We start from the raw sequence: 19,473 nt of genomic DNA, 5'->3' as shown, positions 1-19,473 counted from the left end.
TTATACGCATACAACCGTGAGTTCGTTAAGTTACTTTCTTAGTCTCGAGGGGCTAGTTAACTAAGTACGAACGGGGTTATTTGATTTGGTCCAGTAATCCCGTCTTATATTATTATTTTTAATTTTTCTCTATTTTGTTCCTTACTGTTAATAAAATTGTTCGTTGCCTAGATTTTTTGCAGAAAACACGAGAACCTATCACCGAAAAACCAACAGAGGTGCGATAAAACCTGATATTCTTTCACGCTCTGTGAATATAGTTATAAATGAAAGCAAAAGCGTTAATACACGCCCGTGAAGATAGCTTTGCGCGAAGAAAAATAAATATTCAGGCAAGAAAAAAGGGGTTGGGAAAATAAATAGAAAAGAACATCAAAGTTGAAAATATTCGAAAATTTCTCTTCGATGCAAACAATAATATGTAACGAACAGTGAAAACGTTCGTGATGATAACTGGGTGCAGTGCACACGGTGTAGTCGATGAGCTCACGAAACCTGTATCACTTCTAATAAAATATATAATGTGTGCATTGACCGTGACTCGAACGATGATTTATAAGTCTAATACGATCTTATTTTGTGTAATATTAGCAAACGGATAAAATAATTTATCAATATCGTTTTTCTTTTGTCAACCAACTCCATTATGCTTATCAACTGACCCCACTAACGTGGCTAGACTGAAACAAGCACGGTAAAAATTACAACTCGACTGCAACAATTTTTTAAAATTATGCCTCAAAGGAATGCATAAACTTTAGGTATAAAACGAGTCAACGAAATACTATCGGTTCGTTTATAAAAATTAGCCTCTGTTTCTCCTACTATCGATCTCAAGTTCAACGATCGTTGGTAAAAGCTAACCGAGGAGCATCGAAACACGAACTCTTTTTCTCTTCGAAAAAGAACCGTAGACCAGCGAAGTTTCGCGCGACCTCGAACTTTTGCGAATCCTGGCGGAAAGGAGGCACATCTTCATCCGGAGTTAAACACTCCATTAAAATTCGCCAGCGATCCCCAGCTGTGTCGGACGCGACAACAGCCGACTCCGAAAACGGTGGATAAAGACAAGGGAGAGGTGGAGAAGAGAGCGAGGAAGAAACGGGGCGGCGCGAGCAAGAATCGAATTTGCCTAAAATCATCGCGGCAGCGTGGTCGGTTCCACGGACTCGCTGACCGTGGGTAAAAGCCACGATTGAGCGTTTCGGCTGCGGGGGTGGGGTATTAACATTGAATGCCCGGCGAAGTTAGAACCGGCCACGGACCGCAGCATGCATTAAACATCTGCCATATAGCCGGACAATTCTGAATTATACATCCGTGGCAAGATAGCCGGCTGAGTGGCCGCGGAATTGTCCCACTATTTCTTTGCCGGCAATCGAAGCTGTCCCGCTGCGCGATAACGCTACTCCCCGCGCGGATTGAACTTCGTGTGCAGGCGTTCTACCTTTCTTGCTCGCGATCAGAGATCAAATCGGAGCTTGTAGGTCACGCGGTTCGGGGAAGAAGCGGAAGAGTAGTAACGCGCGCCTCGCGCGAAAATTCGTCTTTCGGATGTCGAAAACGTGCAATTATCGCGACGTAATATTCTCTACATATCGTGACAAGGAAACAGTACCGCGTGGCTCACCGAAACTATTCTAACCCGGATAATTGAATCATCGCAACGATTAACCTGAATTCATTATAAATAACCGAATCGACTTCGATGGTCGATCTCGCGCTTGAAAATTCGTCTTTCGAAAACGTGCAATTATCGCGACGTAATATTCTCTACATATCGTGACAAGGAAACAGTACCGCGTGGCTCACCGAAACTATTTTAACCCGGATAATTGAACGATTAACCTGAATTCAATACAAATAACCGAATCGACTTCGATGGTCGATCTCGCGCTTGAAAATTCGTCTTTCGAAAAGGTGCAATTATCGCGTCGTAATATTCTCTACATATCGTGACAAGGAAACAGTACCATGTGGCTCACCGAAACTATTTTAACCCGGATAATTGAACGATTAACCTGAATTCAATACAAATAACCGAATCGACTTCGATGGTCGATCTCGCGCTTGAAAATTCGTCTTTCAAAAACGCGCAATTATCGCGTCGTAATATTCTCTACATATCGTGACAAGGAAACAGTACCACGTGGCTCACCCGAAACTATTGTAACCCGGATAATTGAATCACCGCAACGATTAACCTGAATTCATTATAAATAACCGAATCGACTTCGATGGTCGAACTCGAGCTTGAAAATTCGTCTTTCGAAAACGTGCAATTACCACGTCGCGATATTATTTGTGAATCGTAACGAAAGAAATTTATAAATAGGAAGCAACTCTCGGTTAAGTGAGATTATTTCGAACCGGATAACCGAAAGAGTGATCTCGCGGGTAACGTGAAAATTCGTTTGTTCGATGTCGAAAACGTGCAATTATCGCGACGAAGGAATGTATAAATATGAAGCGATTCTTGACTAATTGAAACATTTTCGACCCGGATAACTGAAAGGCGGTCGCTTGAAAATTTGTCTTTCGATAACGTGCAATTACCACGTCACGGTACTGTTCGCGAGTCGTGACAAGGAGATACAGTAACTATCATCGGTTGACTAACTTTGATTGACTAACCGAAACTAATTCGATCCAGATAATTGGAACGTGGTCGATCTTGCGTGGTCACGGGCGGGAACAATCGGACAGAAACCCGAGATCGATATCTGGTGCGATATCGATAAAAAAAATATTTTTACATTTATCGTTACATCTACGCGAGAACGTTACCCATGGATGATTACGGTTTTCTCGTCGACGATATGTCCAAATCGAGCCTGAGCGTTATTCGAATGAATTACGCGAAAAGTAATCGTTCAGATGGGGTACATCGTCTCACTCGTTGCGTTATTTAAAGTAACTACGTGTTGCTTTGTTTGAACGGCTAAATGATTCTCTATGGTATTTTCTGTACCGTAACGAAGACGTAACGGGAAATATACAAATTGGAATTTTCATTACCAAAAATCGTATTTGATAGTTTCCTTTCACGGTAAGTGAAGAGAAGCTTGATTTAGTTTCTATTAATCTTGAGATACTATAACGCGAATGTAGAGGGTCGAGAGAACATTATAAAAAGTAAAACTAACAATATCGCGACACCAGGCAGAACTACCGATTTGTCAAAGGTCGTGTTAACTTTTGCTATCGTAAATGGCAGAAACTTTATTATAGAAGTATCTACAGTTCGAATACCAAATTCGTTCAAAATAATAAGTTGCTCGGTAAGTTTTGTCGTTCGATAAGAAATGGAGTTATTAGGATCGTCGTTTTATTTTTCTAAAGATGGTACTACCGTTTGATGAACACTCGTGAAGTTTCGTGTAGATCCGTCGACTCGTTCGTATATTTACATTTGTTCAAAGTCGAAGTGTCGTAGTATTTTTTTACAATGGAAAAAACGACAAAACTTATGGAACAACCTAGTATTTCGCGAGTTTAATTCTCTCGAATTCCCGTAAGAAAACAAAAGCTTTCCTATTCCCGAATCATTTGAGTCTGTGTACGTTTCCCGTGAAGGGGAAAAAGAATCTTACGAATGGTAATTTTCTCGACCAAAGGAAATGAACTCTTCCTCGACGAAACCGGAATCCAGGTCCACCTAATGCATTCTTCATACGTTTCACGTAGACCGTGTCCCTTCTCCCGAGCATCAATGGAAATAAAACACCAACGTGCCAAAATCGTTGAAAATACTTGGCGAGTTCGATTCTCTCGAATTCCCGTAAGAAAACGCGTGTTTCCCTATTCGCGATTCGGTCGAGTCTGTGTACGTTTCCCCTGAAGGGAAAAAAAGAATCTTACGAATGGTAATTTTCTCGACTAAAGGAAATGAACTCTTCCTCGACGAAACCGGAATCCAGGTCCACCTAATGCATTCATACGTTTCACGTAGACCGTGTCCCTTCTCCCGAGCATCGATGGAAATAAAACACCAACGTGCCAAAATCGTTGAAAATACTTGGCGAGTTCGATTCTCTCGAATTTTCGTAAGAAAACAAAAGCTTTCCTATTCGCGATTCGGTCGAGTCTAAAGGAAATTAACTCGTCCCCGACGAAACCGTAATCGCGTCGCCAAGGTTCAGGTCCACCGAAAGTATTCTTCATAAGTTTCACGTAGACCGTGTCCCTTCTCCGTAGCACCGTTGGAAATAAAACACTAACATACCAATTTCGAATTTGTACCTATTGCCCGTGATACTTATCGCGACGCCGAGGGTAGCCGGCGAAGAAGGTATCACGTTGGATCGTGCAGGTGCAACAAACGTCGTACGGGCTTCGGGTGCGCGCGGGTCGAGATGCATCTCGAAGGAACCCGAGTAAAAAGTGTGGCCGACGCCTACGGTCCCTGGGACCATCGGCCCTCAGGATCTGCCGACGGCCAGAAAATCGAGCTTTCGACAAGACAATCGTATACGAGAGGCCGCCGATTGCCTCTATACCTCGCATGCACCACGAATACGAATGCCCGGTCGGAGGTGCGTAAGGTAGGAATTCACATTCCTGGCCATATTCGGCTCTCGCCGACCCCTCGTGTCGCCTCTTAACTCTTTCAGAACGCGGCAACCGCCGGGACACGTGGGGTTACCGTATTTATATCCCACCGTACATAAACACAGTTAGACTCTGCAAACGAAAGCTCGTATTTGGCTTCTCTCGTTGACTTCAATAGTTTCGAGTCTGAATTTTAATCGTGCCCCTTCTTGCCAACCGACGTGTATGGTACTCTTTGTTGCGCGGTGATCTGTGTAGTCGGCGTGTGCCGTTTCCGAACCCCAGCCTTCTAATACGCGGTCGTCGACGTTTGCTCCGTGAACTACTTCGGTGCATCTCCAACTGTCGAAATATCACGGGACGTACAACACGTATTTCGACACGAGAACGACCAACGGTTAACCTACACTCGTTTATATCCGACTTGGAACGTATCTTCGAAAATAGAAGGGGAAAAGACGAATTCACGAATATAATTAGTTACCCATTTCGATCATTTCCACCGAATATTGCGGGGGAAGGCGTATCGAGCCGTTAATAATTGAATTAATTTGAAAAGAGATTCAAAACGGGTCGAAAATGACCCCTTTGGTAGTTTCAACGTTGATCGGTTTGCTTTCTCGCGAATAATTTTTCTTTCGTAGGCTCGTTCTAATAATCGCTTCGGGCTAGAGGAATTCGTAGAGGTATACATCTATTTTTCTATTTTCAAAGGCCGTTTACTCCGTAAATTGAATAAAAATGATTCGTCGACCAACGTGGGTCGAATAGATTCCTAATAGCGATTTTTCCAATTCGATGAACTGAAACTACGATTCTATAATTGAAACTACGATTCACCGGATGGGTGGTACAGATTGTGCTTCTTTTCGTAACGGTTTCTTTTTCGAAAGAAGACGATTCGACGTTGAGATATTTATACGAACGCAAGTGTGTTCCAAAGTGGAATACACATTTCGCGCGTCCCATTGTAATATAATTTTCCCCGTACTTGGATCGTCCCCGTATTTGGCATTTATCGCGAGCCGAGTATTCGGGTCTCCCGTTCTACTTTTTCCGTGGACTTACCTTGGACATGGCTGCGCCCAATCCAGCTTGACACGAACCCTGCCTGTGGTATCCCCAGTACCCTGAAACGGAAACACGCAATTATACCGTGTTGTCCTTCGCTATTCCAAACAGAGACGTCATATCTCGGTCGTTTCGTTTCAACGGACCCTTGCCCATGTACCGGGTACCCCCGATAATTGAGAACGTTCAACGAACGGTCCCTAATCTTCGTAATATTTCGACGAGTAACCTCATTGTGCGAATAAAAACTGATTGCCGCAACATGGCTTTGACCTTTCTTAATCGGGATATCTAAATCTCGGCGAATGCTACGTAGAAACGTTAACGAACGTTCATCCCATTTACAAATTATGAAATAACACGGTGCAGCACGGTTCAAACGGTTTCTTTCCGTACGCACTTTATAAACGAGCTACTGTGTCTTCTTTTTCGGATACAAATTACACAACACGCGTGCGTACGCCGTACTGTAGAAACTTGGGGAAATGATACGTGTCGATGGACGATAAATGATCGATCTCCGGAAATAGAAAAAGTCTTCGTTACTCGTGGACCGAGCCGATGATACGATTAATTGAAAGATTTCAAGAACCCGATTCTTTTCCAAGAATTTACAACGATCGTATAACATTACTAGATAATTTTCCACGAATCTGAAAATTATGAAAATTATAAAAATCTCAGATAGGATACATCGAATGGTACACGAATTATGATACATCCAGTTAAGATTACCACGATCGGGCAACGTTTAATTCTGTCGAGTCGAAAGATTCGAGCAACAGATGCACCAGGTCGTTCGGAAAGTCATTTAGTTTGTTTTTTTTTTTGGTGAGAATGAAACACGATTTTTTCAGAGTGTATAATTTATCAATTTTATCAAATTGTATATTCTCCGTTTTTGGAAAACGAAATCACTTTCCGAATAACTAGATACAAAACACCTTTCGATCGAGATCGAACATCCACGGTTTCGTCGTTTCGAGGATGAACGAACTTTCCATCGAGTAACGCGCGTTTTAACGAGAAAAGCTGAAACGTTTCGCGCGTAGATATTCGCCTACCGTTTTGCAACGTGACATCGAGATTCGTGCGTCGAGCTATCGACTAGGAAGTCGAGTAGGCATCGCTTCAAAGGCTCATTGCCACGCACTCTCGTACAAGGAATACGCGCACGCATCGTTAATCCCAGATCGATCTTCCGCCGTGACGCCTTCGCGATTCGTTTTCCTCGCTCGACTCACGGGATCCAAGGATCGATCCATCAGTTTCTCGTCCGAGCCTCTCGTGTCGCTTCCAGGAAATTTTATCTCGAGGTTTGCAACTCGAATGAAATTCAATTCGATTAGAACGCAATTACCATTCGAGTACCATCGACGTGTATCGGGCTCGATGGGGGAGTAATTTATTCGATTTATTTATCACACGTAAACGATCGTAAACGCGGGTCGTTCGACGCTGAAAGCTAACGAAAAATGAACAAATATCGAACGGTTCGTTACGCAACGAATGTTAACGTTCTTGAACAGGAGTGTGGAAAATTCTCGAGCGTAGAGTATTATCGACACACGGTTCAATTTACGTTCTATCTTTCGTTCTCCAAAATGGAGAATATACAATTTAGTAAACTGTTTATACAATACATTCTAAAAAAATCGTGTTTCATAATTTCACCAAGAAAAAAACCCGATAGATACATCGCGAAAAAAAAGAAACGTTTCTCCTCGTGTGTGTGTTATTCTGAAACACTGTACCGAGTATTTTTGCAAAAGGAATCGTTCCATTCGAATCGTATCGGAAATTCGTTCACACGTGACGCGAATCGACGGATTTGGATCGATCGCGTTCCGTAGAAACTGGCGATCGATCGGTTCGTAAATCGGTTAACAGTAATCGATAAATAATTCGCCCGTCCCCGTACGACTTTTCCACGGTTATCGTTTCCACTTCTCGCAGCCCGGTCTGTCTTGCCACGATTACGATTTTTATCGCTTCCCTCCGTGGCTCGCGATTTCCTATAATTTTCACTTTTTCCACTCGTTAAACCAGTTTAAACGGCGCGTCCGTGGCGCGCGCGCGTGTACGAGTTTGACAGACCGTTTTATCCGCGACTGATCCTATTTCACGTGCTGCGGTGGCAATTACGTGTCATCGAGAAAAAGGCGGGGGTTATTATAGCCGTTCTTCTGGTAATTCGCTCTTTCCGTCCCTCCGACTCCGCCTGCAAGAATGCCCTTTTGCAATCGTAGAAATATCCGCGTTTCTTCGCCGCCTCGGGGCACGGAATGATTATTTCAACGGACGAATAGCAGCTGCCTCTGACGCGTAAAAAGAGAAAACGATAGAGAAGATGCGTCTGACACGCGGGGCAGGAAATTCATTTTTCCGCTTCGATCGTGTTTGCGCCGCGGAACCTCTAACTCGTAACTGTTCGATTCCTCCGTTTTCATATCGAGGAATCGCCTCCATCTTCTACGAGCAATTTAACGCGTTATCCGCCGATCAACAACTACTTTGTTTCTCCGCTTCTGGCGACTGGCTGACCAACGAACAAGGAAATTCTATTCCATCGGTCGATAAGTTTATGTAATCGAACGATAATAATACATCGTCTCGGAACGACCGACAAACATCGAATAATAACAACGACACGATAAACAAGTTTATATTTCACTCTCATCTGCGAAACAAAATTGTACAACTAACCATAGAACGATCCGATGATCTATCGGAATTGAATCTTTTAACCAGGACAAGTACCAAACTTTGTCGATTCACGTTGTATAATAAAATCGATAATACTATTATTTAATGATACGTAAGTGATTATTTGACGATACATGGCCAATTGTACAATTTTTCCTGAATAATTACATCGATTTTATCGTAGATTACGAACAGACTATTCGGTATTATTTTCTATTGGAAAATCTGATTCTGATGGTAGAATTTTAATGGTACCATAACTCGAAGAAAACTTGGACACTCGGTACGCGAGAATCGTCGAAATGGTGAAATTTTTAAACAGGATATTCGATCTGGTCTCTTTCTTCGTTTCGAATCCTGTGTGAGAATTATTCTTACGCGTTAACTGAATCTGCATACTGAAACGAGTCACTACCGACGACGAGTGTTAGGATTGGGTTTATCACGCGGTTCGCGATACGTATTTCGCTGTGATGCAACTTTCTGTTAGCGCACGATCGAGTACACGATCACTTTTATCTACACGCGTACACTCGATAAACGCGTACAGTCAAGTTAGTCGCACCGTTGAAACGGAAAGTCAACGCGAAGTCAACGGTTTTCGCGAAGTTACTCTACTCTGGAATCGATTACCGGAAAAATGTGATCGATTTTATTACCCCGTTCACGGAACAGTGTAGCTGTTTAAAACGATTTACCCTCGTACCAGGAACCAACGACCGATCTTCTCGCGCTTCTCGAGCCCTCGGAAATGTCGTGCATAATTATGTACGTATTTCGAACGAACAACCGACGCTCGTTCCCGTTTATACCATACAAGATCACGATCGAAGGCGTCTAAAATTTATTAGCCAATTAGGAGAAGAAACTACAGTCCAATTACATCGGATGGTCTATTTCCAGAAATGTCAAATACAATTATCGCGGGAAATGTCCAAAGAGGGTTCCAAACCGAGTAACGCGCAACGCGACGAGACGCGACACGACGACGCAGGAAGTAAAAGACGTCAACGAGAGAAAGAGGTTTTAGTTTCGTTTCACGTGCCAGCCACTTTATCGTGTAGTCTCGAACCGTACGGAAGTTCTTTTACGCCCATCGCTGTACATCGACGCGCACGATGAGAATGCAGAAATGCAGCTACGGGATACACGCGCACGGTACCATTTTCTGTGTGTCTTTTTCTTTTTCGTTTTTCTTTTTTCATACGTCTCTCGTAAAATCTTTGGCGAATATTCGCCGAGCACCATCGTAGAATTAAACGATTTCACGTACGTACGAGAAAACTTGCGATACACTATATTTACATCTGGCGGTAAAAACTTAATCATCGTTAGGTACCGAATTACGTTTGTTCATACTTGTAATCGACGATATCAATTTTTATACCGGTGAAATACTATATTACGAGTACTCCGACGATAAGTAGTTAATATCTTCCGTTAGATCGGAGCTAGAAAATAGGAGGCATGTTTCCATAGAACCATCCTGTACAACCGACAGATTGTTAGGGCGTGGCAGTCGCTCCTGTTTGTTCACGCACGAACTCCATGTTTATTTAATTTTACACGATTAGCGGAAAAGAAATTTAATCTTCAGTGGAATGTTTTTTAAAGTAGATATACCAAAACAGACCAAAACAGTGGAACCGGGTGTATAATTGTCTATTTTCCCCATCTACCTCGACTCGAGATATTACTCGTACGTACTCGTGATAAAAGATTGTTATTTTTAAAAAGACAGTATGTGCAATTTTACAGGAAAGTAAATAATCGTAATAAACAGTGAATTCTAATTATATCTAATTGTCCATTCTCTCATCTATTTCGACTCGAAAGATCACTCGTACGTACTCACGATAAAAGATTATTATTTTTGAAAAGACAGTATGCGCCATCTTATACAAAAGTAAATAATCGTAATAAACAGTGAATTCTAATTACATCTAATTGTCCATTCTCTCATCTATTTCGACTCGAAAGATCACTCATTGTATGTACTCACGATAAAAGATCAATTTTTCAAAAGACAGTACGTGCCATCTTATACAAAAGTAAATAATCGTAATAAACAGTGAATTCTAATTACATCTAATTGTCCATTCTCTCATCTATTTCGACTCGAAAGATCACTCGTACGTACTCACGATAAAAGATTAATTTTTAAAAAAACAGCATGTGCAATTTTACACGAAAGTAAATAATCGTAATAAACAGTAGAACCGTGTATACAATTGTCCATTCTCTCATCTATCTCGAGTCGAAAGATCACTCGTACGTACGTACTCGCGATGAAAGATTACAATTTTTAAAAAGACAGCGCGCGCAATTTGACACGAAAGTGTACGATAGTCGTAATCAAAAGTGTCAAAAATCGCGTACTTTTGGCGAAGCAAGTTTTCGTCGGAGCGGATCAACGATCGAACACTTGCGAGCAGTGATGCGTGCAACACGAATTTCTCGATTTACGACGTCGCAGCGGAAGAAATCCTCGAAGAGGAAACGAATCGTACTCACACGTTCCCGTAGACCCGCGCGCGTAAGATTGATCGCGCGAATGTGACCGCCGCCGGAAAGATTAATCTCGGTCTGACACTTGGCGTTAGCGTCAATAAGCTGTGCACACTCGTCGAAATTGCGCCAACGTAATCGCGACGAGTTGCTGCCATTAACCCGACAATCGGCCATTATCAATCCCCAGAAGCAACAAAACCCTTCTCGCTGTTCGATGTTGGATTCTCCATTTAACTCTCCAAGGTTACGTACGCGCCGATATAATTACCGGCCGTCTTTAACTATAAATTACGAATTATCACCATGGAGAAGCAACGACACGCCGGGTCAGTGCTACCGTGTTTTCTTCGTAGCCACGTATCGCAACCATCGATTTTTCCATTTCGTAACAGCACCGCGTCATCGATTTTCATAGCAGGGATCTATTATTAGGCTACAACGCGAACAACACTCGCTCGAGAATAGTTTTGCAACGTCTTCGCGCACGTATCTAGCCGAAACCGTTTTCATACGAGTGAACTCGAACCACTCGTAGGCTGGATCTATCGATTCTACTTTTCCTACAATAAATCAACGTATAACGAATCGATTCGATACAAACGAATAAATCTTAGCTACGTTCAACGGGATTTAAAATTTTATAAATTCGATACACCTGTTTCGTTTTGTATTTAAGTAACACTCGAAACTGTCGCAAACACGCGACACGAATCCAATTGTTTCTTTGCGCACACTCGAAGATTGTTTTATATCGAAGATGAACGAAATCAACGGTCTTGGACTTCACGCCCACAGCTTTCGCCGAACATTGCTATAGTTGTTTCGAGAGCTCTGACCTTTGTGAATCTCATAATAGAAACATCGTGTCGGTATTCGAGAAAGCAATTGCTAACGGATGAACTGTCTTTGATCTGTCGTTGGTTTGCGTGAATTTCAATCGAGAAATACGAATCTCGAAACCGAGACAGTAGGAAGAACCCGAATTCATTTTCGTGAGATTGATTGAGAAGCTTTGTAGAAACTCGTTCGAAAATGATATTTAAATGGTAGCTAATTCGCAAAGAATTTCTACTTTAACTGTTTCTCGATACCTGGCTGCAATGGAATAGGTGAGCAACATTGGACAAGTGCCCAGAAACTGTAATACCCGGAGGGTGTGTTCATCGTTGACAGTCAGAGACAACAAAGAGCAATTTCTGAAGCGAATTATTACCTATGACTAGGAATGGCTTTTGTATAACGATACAAAACGATCCAGGGAATGGATGAATGCCGATGATGTTTCAAGACATGTGCCAAAACCATTGCTGCAGTTGCAAAAAAAGAACAAAACCTGATGGCTGCGCGGTGGTCTGTTAAAGGAATAGTTACAACGCAGCCATTTTATCGGATCGTCGACAAACTGAACGGAAATTCTCGACAGTCGTGTGGTAAAATAAACAATGTCGCGTGCTGAGAAAAGAATCTTAGGCTATACGAAACTCAGAGTCAATAATTACCAAAATGTACTCGAAACAATTTCTAACGCAAACGATGTTTGAAATGTCTATTCTATTCGAGGAAATGTAAATTGATTAATGAACGAGGTACGGGTTGAACTGCCTCTACAATTGTGAAATTACATGCATTGCGACATTCGTCGTTACAGCGTATAATTCAAAACAATGTAACGTTCATCACTCTCATTCGCGCAATCGCGTCGAGCATAATGGACAACATTTCAAGCGCCATGTACATAAGAAATTATTTTAAGAATGTCTCGGTAATTATTGTCTTTGGCCTCGTAAATTCTAACAGGTTTCTCTCGAAGTAATCTTCCTGTCTCGATGAAGAAACAAAAGAGTAAAACACTAATTACTGTACTGTTCGTATCCTTAATACTATGTAACTTTCGTTCGAAAGTAGATTAATTTTCGTATTTTATATACATCGATTAACGTTCTAGCATTTGGTACGCTTATGTATTTTTCCTATACGTTTCGTACTTTTCTTTTACAAAGGACCACGCTCCAAATGGTCCAAACGTTAACAGCCCAACGAGTCATGTTCTCCGTAAAGTTGCTCTCGTGTTCGATGACTTGTCTAGTCCAATGATAGCACAACTGAGCAAAGATTAAAAATAACCTACAATTTTCTAAACTTTATTCATTACCTCGAGTAAAACAGTGTAACGATAACTGTGAACGAATCTTTACCTGGTCGATGTATCGTTATCTGATATTTCAATGGAGTAAAGAAAAAACAGAAACTATATTTTTGGTTATCGAATTGGGTGATTCGTTCTTTCGATTCTGATCCAATAAAATCCCGACCATACTGTGTCAAACAAACCAACACCATTTCCCATTAAGCGACTGGCATTTGTTCCAGTGGATACAACTGAGCAAAAAGTAAATACAAACGACAATTTTCGAAATTTTATTCGTTATCTCGAGTAAAATAACTCGGAGTAACGATACGTAATTAATAGATTACTCGATAAGTTTTATCCAACGACAAAACTTATTAAACAATCTGTCGGGTTGTTCGGAAAGTCGTTTTGTTTCTTTTTTGGTGAAAATGAAACACGATTAACATTTATAAACATTTTAACATAACACGTATAAACATTTATCCTCCATTTTGGAAAACGAAATGACTTTCCGAACAACCCAATAGTAAGTGTCTGTGAACGAATCTTTACCTGGTCGATGTATCGTTATCTGATATTCGAATGAAGTAAAGAAAAAACAGAAACTATATTTTTGGTTATCGAAGGTGGTCGAGTCGGGTGATTCGTTCTTTCGATTCTGATCCAATAAAATCTCAACGAAACAAACCGTGCGAAACAAACCGATACCATTTCGCATTAAGCAACTGGCACTTGTTCCAGTGGATACAACTGAGCAGAAAATAAATACAAACTACAATTTTCTAAACTTTATTCGTTATCTTTATTCTTTATTTTATCGAACGACAAAACTTATGGAACAATCCAGTAAATATCCGTGAACGAATCTTTACCTGGTCGACGTATCGATATTCGAACGGAGTAAAGAAAAAAACGAAACTATATTTTTGGTAATCGAAGGTGGTCGAGTCGTTCTTTCGATTCCGATCCGATAAAATCCCGACCATACTGTGCCAAACAAACCAATACCATTTCGCATTAAGCGACTGGCACTTGTTCCAGTGGATACAACTGAGCAAAGAATAAATACAAACTACAATTTTCTAAACTTTATTCGTTATCTTTATTCCTTATTTCATCGAACGACAAAACTTATGGAACAATCCAGTAAATATTCGTGAACGAATCTTTACCTGGTCGACGTATCGATATTCGAACGGAGTAAAGAAAAAAACCAAAACTATATTTTTGGTTATCGAAGGTGGTCGAGTCGTTCTTTCGTTCTTTCGATTGCGATCCGATAAAATCCGGACCGTAGCGTGCGAAACAAAGCAATACCATTTCGCATTAAACGGCCGGTACTGACGTGAAGTTCGATGGATAAGGTCACCGTCGTTTCAACCGGGGAGCTCGTAGACGCGAGGCGACGCGACGCGACGCGTAACTGCGTACACGCCAGTAAGAAAACGTTGCGTGTATGGGAGAATATCCGGTGGGATCCCGTACCAGGACCGTGGCCATGCCTTCTCCTACATGGCCACGTACGTACATACGTTATGAGCGCCGACGAAGGGGCCCTGACGGCCGATCGGTCACTTTAGACGAGCTGCCAGTCACGCAATTACATCAATCGGTCGTCGACGACGATCCAGCCGTGTCGAGCAAGGAAAAAAGGAGGCAGTAAAGCGCACCATCGATCGGCGCCGCCGTTTCTTCCCGTGCATGCGAATACGATCTACGATCGCTAAAGGTGCCCTTTAATTTCGCGACGCGACGGGACTTCGATCGAAACCTCGAGCTTTCAGCTACGGAGAAACATGGAGAACGAGCATCGCTTTGAACCATATACAAGGTGTTCCGCTACACGCGGGAACCAATTCGTGGAAGAATCCAGCGTTTAAAAACAATAAGTAGCTTGCAGGCTGGACGAGAATCAAGAGCAACGGTTTCTATCGTAAACGGTCATTTTCCGCGATGAATAGAACACTGTTTATCCGCGATACTGGTCAGGGCAGATATCTTCGGATGTAAAGGTGAATAATGTTTGTACGAAGGGTGAGTGTGTCGAGTATGTATGGTATTATTGTGCGAGTGATTTTAGTTTTAAGGTTGTGTTACGATAGTAAGTGTTGCGTGGTGTGGTCTAGGTGTTTTGTACGGAGTATGTATGGAATTATGCGAGCGATTTTAGTTTTAAGTTTCTGTTATGATAATAAGTGTTGCGTGGTGTGGTCTAGGTGTTTTGTACGGAGTATGTATGGAATTATGCGAGCGATTTTAGTTTTAAGTTTATGTTATGATAATGAGTGTTGCGTGGTGTGGTCTAGGTGTTTTGTACGGAGTATGTATGGAATTATGCGAGCGATTTTAGTTTTAAGTTTATGTTATGATAATAAGTGTTATGTGGTGTGGTCTAGGTGTCAGAGTGAAAAAAATTTATATGGCATCGCTTGCCATATAGCGTTAAGAAAGAGAACGTATATGTATTATTGAGCGAGAAGAGAGTGTTATCGTACAACTTAATTTTTCTGTTCACGAATTATATTTTTCATCTTATTTAGCTGCACGGTTCGTTATTATCTCACGTTATCAAGCTCCGGTCTCTGTTTTCGGTTCTTCGGCTAATTTATCGAAATGCAGAATGAGCGGTGTAGAGTGTATCGTTAATATTTAAAAAAAAAGTATAAGAGAATAGTTTGAAAAAAAGTTTCTTTCGCGCGTGTTGCAAAGTTCAGATTATAATATGCAGGGATCTCGCGTATCCAGTGGTACAGCGATTGTACACACGAGAATATAAAATCGAGATAAAGAAATATACAGTAATATAATTTGGCGTGAACGACGACAGTGTTGTGTACTCTTCGTGACTTTCGGCTTGGAACCCAACGGAGAAACCGAAAAGGAAAATACAATGAAACTGTTCGAAATTCGCCGAGTAAATGACCCTTTTGCTCTACTACGAATACACTCTTCAAAAGTGAACATTGACCTTTCGCTATCGACATCTTGCACTCCCTAGATTATTGTTGCATTCATTCCAACAGTGCGATATAGTAGTTTTTATATATAATTAACTGTATGGAAGATCAATCGGTGTTACCGAGATTAATCCGAACGAGGGATCGAAACGTTTGATACATAAATACTTATTAATTCGTTTCGCTAACGATTGTACATATTTTTGGTTAGAACGAATAAACTTCGATTGAATTTTTGTAAATGTTATCGTACGGTTGAAATTGCGAATCGAAGAATTTGAAGAAAATCAGATCACGATTTCGAAATTTTCTTCTAATTTTATTTCGAGTCAGAAAAAATCGTATCGACCCGTAGGTTTCGAAGGACCTCTGCTCCAGAGATTACACGTCTATTGGTTTTCTAACTATGGCATTTTTTGAGAAATTATTTTTTCACTTCCACGGAATATTGTGTAAATTTAAATGTCGTATTCCGTTCGCAGCAGCTATGGAAAATTGTTGGTCGAATGGGTTAAGTTGCTGTACCAAGGTTCACGGACTTCGTCGTGTTTGCGAGAAAGCTGGCGAGGGAGCTCTAATGTGTGAAGCGACAAAGGACAGGTTCGATTGGGCGATATCGTCTCCGGTCGATCTATTTATAATCCTTCGTGTCTCGATGCTTCTGCGAGGGTGCTATTCTTGTCAGTAAGAGAGTGCTCTGCACTCGAACTTGGACCAACGACAAGTGCCAGGGAAATGTTTCCATGCAAGAAGTGCTGCTCGACGTAAGAAAACGAACAGTGCTTTCAGACTGGCTCGAAAGCAACCGCATCCTCCTTTCAATATGTATCGTTGCGAGATTTTTTCGAAAGTTCGTTCACTCGAACGTTCGTGAAACGATATCTTACGAAATACATGCTAACAATGTCTAGTTACCTTTTTGGTATCGCTTAAAGAATAACTAAAAGAGGAAATAAAATTGACGAGAGTCTGACACGAGTTTAGTTTAGAAATTGTATACACAGACGAACGAATCGTTTTCCATCGTGACACAAAATAATCCAACATCAAGTGTATACAATTTTTCAAAAGATAGAATGCAGATAAATGGAGAGAATTTATCCAGAAATTAATAGTGTTCAAAAACACGTAACTTTTCAATTAGCAAATCACAAAAAGTGATGACTTTATTCACACCGTATATACCAATTGAGAATCGGAACTGTGATGTTCGAACGAGAAAAATATAACATGATTTGAAATAAAAATTTACTCTTTGTTAAAAATCACTCGGTTCGAAGAACTGTAAGAAATTTCTACATCGTGGAGTAAATTTGATAAATCGAACAGTTCTCCGAGTATACTGTTATTGTGTAAAATCGATAATTTCGTTTAAGAGCAACGGTTCGATTTTTAAGATGGAAATTAGAACGGTACGGTGAAAGCGTTTGCGTTGTACATGCGACCCTTAATCGAGTTACGCGGAATGAATGGAGCTACTGTAATTCTGATTCCGCGTAAGTGTGTGAGTGCGTCAATGAGCGATTAGGTATCCCCTATCGAACCTATTTTTTTTCATTGAAAACTTCGAAGGTCGTTGTAACGCTTCGGTTTTTCAACAATCCGACAACAAGACTCAGCGTTGAAAATTACACATTAAAACGAATCATTGAGAATATCCTAGCTGGAGTAAGTTGATAAATTAAAATTCGGAGTCGCGCAAAGAAAATAGCTTCGGGAATTTTATACAGAACTTTACATTCCACACGACAGAAAAGTGAACAACATTTTTACCAAAGCAACATTTCTAAATTGAAGCTACACCTACGTGGGAAGATCGCTTAATTCGATCAGAATTGAACAGAATTGAAAAGTATTTTCCCGCCTTGTAAAACGAAACCGAACCATTTCGAATCATCCTGAACGAAACAAGAATAAGTTTGTTCGGTACGAATTATAGATTTCGTCTGACACAAAGTACGCGAATATTTCATGCAGGAAATTATAACTTAGATGATAGATTCCTAGAAACATTTAAACAAAATGTAAGTTTAACGTACAATAATATACATTGTGCTAAATTATTTCCCGTTTCAAATATTTAAGATGTATTTTCAAACCTTTAATGCGCGCAAAATTATGTAGATCGGTTCGAATAGAGCAACGGTGGAATGTACGTTCGAATTCGAAAAGGTGAGAAACGGAGTACGAATCATGCTGGACGAGAAACAGACGATTAAAGCCCGATTCACGTGAATCGCGTAAGAATGACATCGGCGCGAGACAAATTAAACGCTGCAAAGTATATTTTTCTCGAGCAATTCCGAGCACTCGCTGAACGCGCTTGTCGCAATAAAATCGCAATAAAAACGGATGGTTCTTGTTACACAGAGGAATTCGAGATCTTGTCCCCGGCATTCTTGTCCCTAATACTTCGTCTCGGGACAAAGTGTTCGTGATTTTTACTGGTCGACCGCGAATAATAGTCGCCCGGCGAGGCAACGGCGATTCATTTTAATGAATCCGCGGCAAGAAGCGATAGTACGGCAGCGCGAAGGCGGCAGATCGGTACCGCGATCGTAATTCAAGTAGGATCAAGTGCTAATTGGCCTCGTTAGAACGGTGGTGAGTTAGTGGCACGAGGCAATGGCGCCTTCTAATTACGATTTTTTTCTCCATTTCGAAGACCCACCGGCCACTTTGACGGGTGGGCGGCTTTCATCAAGGAATGCAGTTACTGCAATTCATCGCTACTTTCACTCGACGTCGTTGTTACGCTCGTCGTTCGCGCTCCTCTTCGGATGCCACGTACGTTGCACGAATTCGACGATATCGTACGTGTGGCACGATTAACGGTCGTACCGGTCGTCGAATCGCCTCGAATAACAGTTTTCGAAAGGCGGGAAATTCTCAAATTTCTTACAATTCTTAAACACCATCCTGAAAGTGGTGAAGAGTTTAGAAGTCTTGAAACTTTTTAAATTTTTGAAAATCTTGGAAGTTTTGAAAGGCTTGAAAGGCTTGAAATGCTTGAAAGTCTTGAAAGGCTTGAAAGGCTTGGATGTCTTGAATGTCTTGAAAGCCTGAATGTCTTGAATGTCTTGAATGTCTTGAAAGCCTGAATGTCTTGAATGTCTTGAATGTCTTGAAAGCCTGAATGTCTTGAATGTCTTGAATGTCTTGAATGTCTTGAATGTCTTGAATGTCTTGAATGTCTTGAATGTCTTGAATGTCTTGAATGTCTTGAATGTCTTGAATGTCTTGAATGTCTTGAATGTCTTGAATGTCTTGAATGTCTTGAATGTCTTGAATGTCTTGAATGTCTTGAAAGTCTTGAAAGGCTTGAAAGGCTTGGATGTCTTGAATGTCTTGAAAGCCTGAATATCTTGAATGTCTTGAATGTCTTGAATGTCTTGAATGTCTTGAATGTCTTGAATGTCTTGAATGTCTTGAATGTCTTGAATGTCTTGAATGTCTTGAATGTCTTGAATGTCTTGAATGTCTTGAATGTCTTGAATGTCTTGAATGTCTTGAATGTCTTGAATGTCTTGAATGTCTTGAATGTCT

General features: G+C 41.1%; 2 protein-coding genes across 2 annotated transcripts in view; one reads left to right on the top strand and one right to left on the bottom strand.

Annotated features, from left to right (window-relative positions):
- The window catches only part of If (integrin subunit alpha inflated), a 134,276-nt gene that overhangs the window by 34,145 nt on the left and 80,658 nt on the right, over positions 1-19,473 (bottom strand). The window contains exon 5 of the mRNA XM_076312916.1: positions 5,620-5,681. Coding sequence (XP_076169031.1) covers positions 5,620-5,681 — 62 coding nt within the window. The remainder of the gene's footprint in view (positions 1-5,619; positions 5,682-19,473) is intronic.
- LOC143146936 (uncharacterized) lies at positions 8,802-10,177 on the top strand. The gene is made up of 3 exons (XM_076311698.1): positions 8,802-8,829; positions 8,879-9,096; positions 9,232-10,177. Exons 1-3 carry the CDS (start codon positions 8,802-8,804, stop codon positions 9,448-9,450), a joined length of 465 nt encoding a protein of 154 aa, XP_076167813.1. The 3' UTR covers positions 9,451-10,177.

The sequence above is a fragment of the Ptiloglossa arizonensis genome, chromosome 5, assembly GCF_051014685.1.
Source record: "Ptiloglossa arizonensis isolate GNS036 chromosome 5, iyPtiAriz1_principal, whole genome shotgun sequence".
NCBI classification, from domain to species: domain Eukaryota; kingdom Metazoa; phylum Arthropoda; class Insecta; order Hymenoptera; family Colletidae; genus Ptiloglossa; species Ptiloglossa arizonensis.
This window is presented reverse-complemented; position numbering and strand designations above follow the sequence as displayed.